The sequence below is a fragment of the Nematolebias whitei genome, chromosome 9, assembly GCF_014905685.2.
Source record: "Nematolebias whitei isolate Nwh7 chromosome 9, NemWhi1, whole genome shotgun sequence".
Lineage (NCBI taxonomy): Eukaryota > Metazoa > Chordata > Actinopteri > Cyprinodontiformes > Rivulidae > Nematolebias > Nematolebias whitei.
The window spans coordinates 22152044-22163895 of record NC_056506.1 but is presented as its reverse complement, the minus strand read 5'-3'; the positions used below and the strand labels follow the sequence as shown (position 1 = coordinate 22163895).

Sequence of the window (11852 nt, the reverse complement as noted above, 5' to 3'; positions counted from 1 at the left end):
ATATATATATATATATATATATATATATATATTTATTTTTTTTTTTATTTTTTTTTTTATCTAAGTATGACTGTTAAATCATTCTAAGCAAGGGTCATGGCAGCTTTCAATATAAAATACATCTTTGTTCATTTAGCAGAAATCCAAATGTCTTTTTCTGAATGACCTCCTTAGTATTTATATCTATTAACATTCCCTACATAGCCAGCAGCCTGCAATGTCTGTTTGTTCCAGTTCATCTCAGTACCCATCGTAAATGCATAATGCACAAGATTACTCTGCTTCCATTAGCTTCAGGGTTGGGATGTCTGGATTTTATATGAACACTGTGTGAGTACGCTGTCACTCTGATCCCTTGATGAGTCCAAGCAGTAAATATGTTGTTTATTGCAATTCAGATAGTACACCTGCTTCAAAACTGTTCCACTTTATGCAATAGATGCCAGGGGAATGGTGTTTGATTTCAGCATAATATGAGTAAAAACAAAAAAAAGCTGGAATAAAGAACACTGGCCTTTATCCAAGTCTTTACTTATTAGGTGTTAAAAATGTTTATTTTTATTTATTTTTTGTAAAAAGCCATCACTTTTATTTTAAGACAATGAATGGTCATTCAGCCATCACACTGGTTTTGTGTTTGGGCTTTCAGTTGTTAAAAAGTTTTATACTGGCAAATCATTTTCAGAATACAAAGCATATGTCACGCCTGCTCTAAATTAATTAAAAGCAATAAAATACTGTACCTGTAAATAAAAATACAGGGACTTTTATTAAAAACTATTATTAGGTTTATTCTAAAAACAACAGTTATGTTATTGCATTTTCAAAGAAATCAAGTGTAATACTGAAAAGATGGAATAATATATAATTTTTAATGAAATAAAAGCTTGTACCACCAAGTTCAATTAATCAATGAAGCTAGTTGGATTTTTTTGACGTAACAAACACCATTCTATAGGATTTTTAAAATTGTGTTTGTGTGTGTAGGAGGACAGGATTGAGTGTTTGACTTGTTTTTTCTACATGTTGTGGAAAGTACAGAACTGGATCTATTATTCCGATAGAAGGTTTGTTTGAGGATAAGAAAAAATGCTGGAAACACCATAAAAAAAATTTAAAAAAAAATAATAATAATTTTTTGGCCACACACTCCCATATTTACTATTGACGTACACACATTTTACGCTGGTGTTTACAATATTTTGCCTGGGCAGGGCCTTTATGCTGTAACTTATACTGCTTCAATTGGGCATGTAAAATATTTTAAATCTAGTCTAGGTTGAGTTAATCTTCTGGACAGATTATTCTTTCTTGAAATGTTTCGTCTTTTATCCAAAAGACTTATTCAGTCTGAGGAGCTGCAATAAACTCAGTTCTATAAGAAGCACCTTCTCATAATAGATCAACCAGTTTGCTGGTGAAAGCCAAAACTAGCTGTTCACATCCAAAAGGAGGACCATCAGCCTAACAATTGATTATTAGTGCACTGATGGCCGCTTGCTATTCACAGGGGGATGAGTGATACTAGCAATAACAACATTGTAAGAGGGTGTCAATTGGACATGGATGCCTCCACCCCTGTTTAATGATGGGTGACTTCTCTTCACAAAGATGGCTTCCTTTTCTCCTTTCTCGAGCCAACATTCCGCTCTTTCAAGGTTGTGCACATCTTCACCCCTGTTAAACGTGACCGCTGGCCTGCAGATTAGTGTGAACCGCAGAGTCCTGGTTGCTCTTCTGTGCTGGGCCATCCTCTTGGTCAGTAGCTGTTTAATGTATCTGATGTATAACTGATCACTGCCCTACTGGCACTGAACTGAATTCTGTAAACTGCAGTGTCTTGCTTATTCTACCTGTTTTTGTTATTTGTGCAGATTACTTACCAGGTGTCAGGTCCATGTTATTCTTGTCATTGCAGCCTTGAAGAGAGTCCAGAGTTCGGGTGACTTGGCTGGAAAATTCTTCCCCACCATTCATGCACTCTCTCTGCAAATGGTGACGAAGATCCGTGATGTCATACTCATACCTGAGGATGAGGTCGAACTCAGTTAGAGTTGCATTATACTAAGTTAAAAACAGTATTATCTTAAGTTGTGATTTGATGGAGTATTAGAGATTTATAAGTCAAACAGAATGTACATTGTAGCTGTTTTAAGCCTGTGTTAGATAACAATGATCCTCTCCTACATAGTCTGTAGTGCATAGTCTTTACCCATCCAAAATCGGTGTCTCCCGGATGCTGAGGGTGCCACTGGAGTTCGGACCCTGACCCCTGGAGTTCCTTAAGCTTTCCCGAGCCTGCCCTCCCATCAGTACTGACGGGATGTAGTGGATCTCATTAGCTGCTTCAGCACTGGCGCTCTTCTGGGGCTGAGGGATGCGGCGGCGTTTACACCAGCGTCTGCGAGTGTACAAGATCAGGACAAGGCACAGGACGGACAGCAGAAGGGCAATCATACCGCCCTGAGGGGAGATGGGTAGCATTTGGAGCAGAGACAGAAAACAGAGAGGGAGAAGAAAGAAACAGGCAGAGAAAACAGAAAGCGTCAAAAGTGGGAACCGAGTCAGAAATACATGCCAAGTAGAATATAGGATCAAAGTCAAAGAAGGGATGCCAAAAGCACTGTTAGGAAAAGGTTACTGCTAGAAGTTGATGAATACTGTCTAAAGCATTTTAAATGCTTGTAGCTCTGATTGTAACCATTTCACCTTGGAATGAAATGAAGACAGTCCAGAACATGGTTCACAAACTAATTTTGGCTTAAAAATAAGGTCCATACTGAATGCTTTGTCTCTTATAAATAAGATGAACTTTAAACACTGAAATCACTGACAACAGTTCCCTTCCTTATGGTGTAGTTTAACATGTTGAAACATACTGCAATTAGATTTGTGTTTATATGATAAATAAAAATCAAGACACTTTATTTGATCAACTTGGTTTTACACATCAATATAGCAATAAAGATCAACTCTAAAAACTTGAAACCATGAATAAAATTCACACAAAAAGTGTAAAATGCTTCTTTAGACAATGTTCTGAAAGTGGTCCTATTTACTGAATAAGCTGTTTGGTAATACACTGACAAAACTAGATCTATCTCGAGTCCATCAAGCCTGTCATTATTTTGCCTTTGCATTTTAGAACAGTTACTGACTGACCTTGAAAGCGTGACACAATCTAGGATCGTTTTCCTTTATTTTTTTCATTAGCGTAGGTTTCAACAAATTATTAGATTAGTCCAAAAATGAGTTAGTATTGTACAGGTTTAGGACATTCCTGGCAATTTAACATTTCAATGAGATTAACACTGGTACAATATCCATTACAAACCTTAAATCTGACAGAATTGGAAATTACTTTTACTCACAGTTTATGGAAACACAAAAAGTCAACAATGAGTCTGAATATCCTGTCATACTATGCATTTGCTCTACAAGAGACTGATACCATATGACTGGGTTATGTCACATAAGCACTTCCATTCAGCCCTTTTCTTCTCTGATTTTAATGACTTCTGAGACACTCCATGGGGTAAAAGGATATGGCAACATCTACGCCCACAGCGGGTTGAGAGAGAGTACAAGATGGACAGAAGAAGGGCAGCAATCCTGCCCTAAGGAGAGGTTAGCAGAGAGGACAAAAACCGAATCAGACAGACACTTGAAAGGGAGGAAGCCAGTGACAGGGTGAGCGTCAAAGGTAGAGCAGAAAAGGCAGAAGACTCGGAGAATCCCTTCAAGACGTAGAATATGGATCAAAGTTAATGCAAGTCAAAAGCACACAACCTGTGCAAACACAAGAGAGTTCAAGAGCAATTCTCAGTTTGGTACCTTTGTGCATTAAGCCAAAAGACCATTCCTGTTATGTTTTGACCTATTCTATGTCACATGCCATTTTAAGGTAACTACAAAAATAAGTTTACAACCGAGACATAAAAGATGAGGCCATAGGTATGACTTAAGGGCATGCCATTCCATGTTCAGCATGTGTAATTTACCTTTTTTGCATCCCTAATTTGATTCAAGCAGCAGGGCAACCAAATGAATAAAAATGAGATAAATTTAGCAATTTGGAAAATGTCAAAGTGAGTTATGAAAATGTCAAGGTGATGGTACAGAGAGTCAGATGGCTGCAATTTGCCACCGGAGATGGATTTATTTAAAAATAGTGAATGACTGCCTTGGTCATAAAATGCTAAAATTAGAGCAAACAAACAATTTCCTTAAGGGAGACTTTAAACTAGTCCATGCAGTATTTTAAATTTTGTTATTTGATTTCTAGACAGGAATTATGATCAAAATGTTTCAAAAAGAATGTTAAAAGCCTTCGGCTGATTGTACCATAACTCCAGTAGAGGTAATGCTGACAGAAATATTTATCCAAACTTGATGTCTCCTAAAATGCTACCTGTAAAATTAAGATTAGTGTTTAAAACTTGTTCTCTTACAAATAAAACAACCATCCTCTATCTTATCCTACAGACCTGATCAGTCAATATTTATACCGATAAAAAAAAAAATAATCATTCACAAACTGTAGTCTTCAATTTCAACTTCAACTTCAAGCTCAAGTAGGTTTATTGTCATTTCATCACATGTGGTACATGAGGTGGAACAAAATTATGTACACGGGGTCCCCGTTACATCCAATGAAATCAAAAATATAAAGTGTAAACAAAACAGTATATAGGGATCTAAGATATACACTAAGATATACGCTAAACAAACGCCAAATGGTACGCTAAGCAGTAAGCTAAAAGAGCTAAGACATGTGCTAAACAATAATATTGCAAAACAATATGGTGTAATAACAGCAGCCGAACATGAGTCTGTGTGAGCAGATGGGCATGAATGAATACAGCAGCATGCAATAAACAGCGGCATGAGATCAGCACGGATAATCAGCAGCACATAGCACCAATTAAAGTGGCATAACAGTGTTTTTATTTTTATTTATTTTTTTCACATATAATTCTGGTTTGGGATTTATGAGTCTAACAGCTTCATGGTAGAAGGTGTTCCTCAGTCTAGAGGTTCTACACTTAATGCTCCACAACCTTCTGCCTGAGGAGAACGGGGCAAAAAGTGCATATGCTGGGTGAGTGGGATCCTTCATGATGCAGGTCTTGCCGGGTTTTCAGAAGAAAATAAATGCATATAAAAAAAGGCATGGTCTTCTTTTGAGTATGGGTATGGCCTACCATCAACCATTAAAATATCAGTAGTTTCTTGAGCAAAACAACTCTTTACGAATGGGTATGTTAGATTCTAATATACTTAAATGTATGTGCAGTTTTAGAATATATTGCAGTGCTAAAGTTGAACTAGACTGTATTTATTTGCACTTTACTAGGGTCTGAGTTGGGTTGTTTTGTAATCTGTGCCAGATAACCTGACTTAATTTAACAGATATCTGAGAGTCATGTTTTCTTTAGCTCAATGTGAACCAACCCCTCAAATCAGCTGAATAAATATGAGATTCTAAGTAGAACACAACAAAAAAAGAATAAGTGTTTAAGCATTTATAGACACTCAAATACACTAAAGACACTTATAAAGAATAAAATATCAATATAGATTTTTTTAATTAAACAATGTGTTGGGTAAGTCAAATCAATTCTGGAAAGATATGCAAATTGATTGAATAAAAAAGGGTTTAATCACTAATTTACATAAAACATTCTTTTTTCCCAAACATATTAGCAACTGAGGCTGAATATAAATGGGTTTTTGTGGCTTGTAATAATCCAAATTGGCAAAAGTAGAGGCCTATTTGCATGTGTTGTTTGCTTAATCTGCACAGTCAAGGACTTTAACAAATGACACTGTGATATGAGCCACTTATGCAGTTAATCAGAATGCACACTGGTCAGAAAGGAGACTTGAATCGTTTAGTCTGCAGTGATTAAATTTTAAGCATTCTGCAAGTCATCGATAATGATCCCATTTGACACTCACAGAAAAACAATTACAACTTTCTAAATAAAAGAGCTCCTCGTTGAACTGAAAATAAACCTTTTATCCTTCTAATCTGACTTTGTTTAGAGAGAATGTTGAGTTATGCAATTTCAATCTTTCCCACAGATCAATTCAATTAAGTTCAAGAGTAGCACACTTAAGGCTGCACTAATCAATGTTTACATTAACCAAAAGCATAATTAGAATGCTGAATTGAAGAATTTATTTTTAAAGGAAAACACACGGCAAACAAATAGTTTACTCTCCAGATAATACAATCTCATTATATTCCAATTGCTTGGCATTTTTTTAAGCTCATAATCAGAGTAAGCAACAATCAAATTAGGCTAGATGAATGTGCCAATCTTAGACACATTATTAGGGAAAATATACATGTTAATCAAACTGCAGGACTTTTCACTGCATCACACAAGGAACAAGCATTTTACAATTCATGGCTTAGGCTTGGTGTAGATGGCTGGGGTGGGGACACAAATGTGAGGGGGATGTTCAAATAAGTAGTACATGGATTTAATAAAAGCTTTTTGAGTTGACAACCATTTGTTGACAAAGATCTATTAATATAATATATATATAGCTACAATAATGTAAACACAATATTCATTGGACCATTGTCCTATTTGATTTAGGGTCAATGGTTACAATATTGCTGTGCATAAGACCCAAGCCAATTTTTGCAATAAGCCAGTGAACATAATAGAGTGATTAGCAGCAAAACATTTAGTTGTGATTGTCAAAAGGGTAATTGCTATAAGAAGAGTGACTAAGTACTGGGGCAGTGCTTAGTCAGATATTCTCAGTGCATTCCCTAATATGTTGTTTACCTTTTACCAACATGAAAAATTAACATAATGATGTGAGAACAAAGAGTTCAATGACTAAAGGCTGATGTGGATTCATTCAGTACCAGATATAGGGTATTAATTCAACCTTTATTTAGACAGGTAAATCCCATTGAGCCTCGTGGACTCATTTACAAGAGAGTGAGACCTGATTTCAACAAAGAAAGATGACAACAATGGACAACAGCGACAACAACAGACAGTTATAAAAAGGCATACGCTTTTATTATTTTTTTTACAAATTAAAATAAGATGGCCAAAAAAGTAACAAAAACATCTAGATTATAAGACAAATGTAGAGAATTAAAAACAGGAACATGTCAGCATTGGTCCCTGTCAGGAGTCCAACAGATTCTTAAAGCCACTTAGAGAGGTCAAGTTCGAGAGCTTCAGATCTTTTTGTAAAATATTCCAGGAAACAAGAGCGGAGTAGGAGAAGGCCCTTTTGCCTAGTTCAGTCCTCACTGAGGGAACACTGCAGGTAATAATGTCCTGAGAGCGCACGCTGTAGCTGCACTCACGCAGAGACATGTAGGAGGAGATGTATGAAGGCAGCAGACCAAGAAGTGATTTAAAGATGAAAATGTACCAGTGAGAGAGTCTGCGTGAAGTTAATGGTGTCCAGTTAACCAGTGAATACAGGGTGCAGTGGTGGGTACGATAATCACAGCCAGTTATGAATCTTAGTGCACAATGATAGACAGCATCCATGTCTAGGTATGTCTAAACAAAGCCATGAATGAAGTCAGGAAAAGTCATGTAAAAAGAACAATAAGTTACTGTATAAAAGGAGTTAATTAGGTGCCCAACACATGAAAATGACAAAAAATATAAAATATATAAAAACAAATTAACATCAGTGCTGAGGAAGCAAAACTGTTATTATTATGAGAGGCTATTGCAAAAATACAGCCATGATATTACAGGTACTTGGAAGATAATTAATAGTGTCATTAAAAATCATAAAAACAGAGTTTCCCAATGTGTATTAAACATAATAACACCACAATGAAAATAAAGAGGATATTGTTGAAGTTTTCAATCAGTTCTTTGTTAATACTGGTCCTAATTTAGTAAATGAGTTGCCAAAGATTAAAAATGAAAAACTCTATTATACATTCAATAATATTAATATGTTTCTTGAAAGAATGAGTGAAAGTGAGGTCATAGAAGTAGTTAAAAAAAATGAAAAAATAAAAAATAAAAATCCAAAGACTAATGATATTGACATGGCTATTGTGAAAGAAGTAATTTATAGTATTATTAAACATCTCACCAATATTTGTAATAGATCGTTCTTAACCAGAATTTTTCCTGACAAAATGAAAATAGCCAAGGTGTTTCCAGTCCACAGAAGTGGTAATAAGCACATTTTTTTTAAACAAATTATAGACTTATATCATTGTTACCACAATTTTCTAAAATTCAGGAAAAAAAATCATGACAACGCTGGACTCTTTTCTTAATTAAAACAATATATGAAATGAGCTCCAGTACGGTTTTAGAAACAACTACTCCACAACTTTAGCTGTGATGGAGTTTGCAGAACACATTGCTGCAGCGGTTGATCAGAAACTTAATACAGTGGGTGTGTTCATTGATTTATGTAAGGCATTTGACTCTATTGATCCTGAACGACTACTGGGAAAATGTGAATAATATGGCTTATAGGGTACATCAGTGCTTAAAAAGTAATTTGTGTAATAAGTTACAATATGTACAAATTAACAACACATTACAAACTGAAACTATAAAATGTGACCTTCCTCAAGGCTCAGTTGTAGGACCTAAATGATTTATACTTTATTTAAATTATATTTTTACAGTATCCAGTATTTTGAAATTCATAATGATTGCTGATGATACAAACTTTTTTTTTTCTTTTCAGGAAATAGTATGGATAAACTAATACATCCATCCATCCATTTTCTTCCGCTTATCCGGGGTCGGGTCGTGGGGGTAGCAGCCTAAGTAGGGAGGCACAGACTTCCCTCTCCCCAGCCACTTGGTCCAGCTCCTCATCTATGGTCATGAGTTTTGGGTTGTGACCGAAAGAACGAGATCTCGGATACAAGTGGCCGAAATGAGTTTTCTCCGCAGGGTGTCTGGGCTCTCCCTTAGAGATAGGGTGAGAAGCTCGATCATCCGGGAGGGACTCAGAGTAGAGCCGCTGCTTCTCCACGTCAAGAGGAGCCAGTTGAGGTGGCTCGGACACTCTGGTTAGGATGCCTCCTGGACGCCTCCCTGGTGAGGTGTTCCGGACACGTCCCACCGGGAGGAGAACCAGAGGAAGACCCAGGACACGCTGGAGGGACTATGTTTCTCGACTGGCCTGGGAACGCATCGGGATTCCCCCGGAGGGTAGGAACGTAGATCGATCGGTAAATTGAGACTGGACTGGAAATGCAACAATGAAGCATCTACAAGAAGGGTCAGAGCAGACTGTACTTCTTGAAGAAGCTGAAGTCCTTCAGTGTTTTCAGCAAGATACTGCATATCTTATATAAGTCTGTTATAAAGAGTGGTATCTATTCTGCCATCATCTTCTGGGGGAGCAGCACCAGAGCAAGTGACTTAAAAAAGATCAACAAGCTCATAAAGAAGGCTGGCTCAGTTCTGGGGACTCCTCTAGAACCTTTGGAGATGATTGTACAAAGAAGGATTCTTCATAAAATGAAGAACATTATAGACAACCCTCAGCATCCTCTTCATCAGACTGTCATACAACAACAGAGTGTCTTCAGTCAGAGGCTTCTTCAGATCTGTTGCAGGACAGACCGCTACAAGACATCCTTCCTGCCCACAGACATCAGCATCTAGAACAACTCTTTAATGAAACCAGAATGACGAGTTTCAACAACATTTAAATTCCCTTTGGGATTAATAAAGTATTTTTGAATTGAATTGAATTGACGTGTTCTTGGGGAATGGGGGGGGGGGGGGGGGGGGTTATGCTAAAGTCTTGTTACACATTTCTGCACAAAGTATGACAATGCAACATCAGATTTTACAACTGCCGCAGTAACATGAAATAGCAAATTTCTTTGAAGGAAAAACGTAAAAATAAGATTAGGGTGATAGTACATTTGTATTTATCTTTTTCTTTGCATATGTCAGGTTAGGTAAAGAATATTCTGATTTGTAAAAAAAAAACTGTTTCTGTAATTATTAGTTTAGAATATATCATTAAGCACCCCATTACTTTATTCATCCTTGAACAAACCAGAATAAAATGTGAAACGTTAAGTACCACAAAAGCTTTTCAATCAAATCAACTTCGGTGACAAATGCAATTGAAACCCATCAACCTGCATTAGCACCCATGCATAGAGTGTTATAATACAGGCACTATAAAAAAAGAGCAGTTTAATGTCAGGATTACTTGGAACCAAAGTGGGGACTGAGTGGACTATGTTCTTATATTGCCAATAAAACCAAACCACACTTCAAGGCATGCTAGCGCTCCAGCTACATAATCCACTTACTAATGGATGGGGATGATGTTGTAATGGCACCAGTGCTCCTTATGACTTACACCCCTGTCATATAAGCCCTGAATGGAGGAGAGAAGACATGGCCTCTCTCAAGATGACAGAGCAGACATTGTATCAGAGCTGAGCTATCAATATGTCACTTAGTTTGTGGATGCAAGGCATTAAGGATCAGGAAGGCAGGAAGCTCTGGACTTTCTGACAGCAACAAGATAGCAAAAGGAAGTTTCCTTCTTGGAATGTAATAAACTTTGCAGAAGGGTCACTGATTGAATTTGATATTGTGCTGCTGTATTAAGGGAGGAAAATGCCAGGATTCAAATACCAAATCTATCCATTCATGCATTTGTTATTATGTCAAGTCTTATAGCAAAAGTTGAAGTATTAAAAATAATATCATCACTGGCTTGTTACTGTATGTGAAGATTCGTATGCTATATGATTTGGTGCGTATGTTTGACATTGAAGAAATGTCTAGGCCAAAAAAAAAAAAAACTTCAAACACATCACACATGATTTCCTCCACTGCAAATGAGAATTAATGAGCGAACTGACTTACATCATTTGATTTAATTTTATATATTTCACTGAAGCTCATAAAGCATTAAAAAAGTTATTTAAAACCCTTTGTGATCATGGAATATTGTGTGGATTGTGTTATAGTTGCATATGTAATGTAAATTGTTGAATGTCATTTAGTGCTAGTTTAAAACACACACACGAACACTCAATTATCACTGTAATGGTTCAGATCTGGGCGGGGCCTAAATATAAACAGAACACACAGGAGGCAAGCTAGCCAACATGGTAAAAGAAATTTCAAACAGGAATATCAAAAAGCAAATGTGTTATATTAATATTATTTGCCTTATTTCACAAACATTTAACATAAGTGTTTTGTGTTGTAACATATGAAAAATAATCTTAAAACTGTTATGAATATAAAGTTTTAAAAACTTTTAATAGATACCACCTTAGTGAAGCTATGATCTTAAGTTACTTTCAACTGTAACTATGTGACCATTTAGTTTAATTGGACAATACTGTTGTTCACATTCACTCTTTTGCTAGGTCAAATGGAAAATGAGCTTGTATTACTGACAACATTTAAATGCATAGTGTGACCCTAATATTGGCCAAACTATCAATATGGTCATAGTGAGGTCAAACACCTAGCATGTCCTTCACACAATGCAATTAAGTAACTATGCTGCACTGAATAAATCAGTTGCAGGATACTAATGTATGTTACTGTGTTTTCAGACACAACTGCTTGGCAGCAAAAGCAGGAAAGCAAGGTACACAGTTAAACTTAATTTACCAGACAAAAAAAGATTACATTTATACAAGAGAACAAATAATGATTCCTTCATTATGTACATATTTAATTCATGTAAGGTACTTTCAACAATAAAGTTGAAAGAACTTTGTATATCTTTTTTTTTTTGTTTGTTTGTTTTCTTATAAAATACCCAAAGCATCCAACTAAACAAATACCTTGCAAAAAAAGCAACACTTTGAAAAAAAGAAAATATAT

General features: G+C 36.2%; 1 protein-coding gene across 1 annotated transcript in view; it reads right to left on the bottom strand.

The window, feature by feature from the left end:
- Positions 1-11852, bottom strand: part of astn1 (astrotactin 1) — a 487375-nt gene that overhangs the window by 375675 nt on the left and 99848 nt on the right. Inside the window, exons 3-4 of the mRNA XM_037682041.1 lie at positions 2213-2463; positions 1884-2026 (exon numbers count right to left, since the gene is read on the bottom strand). Coding sequence (XP_037537969.1) covers positions 1884-2026; positions 2213-2463 — 394 coding nt within the window. The remainder of the gene's footprint in view (positions 1-1883; positions 2027-2212; positions 2464-11852) is intronic.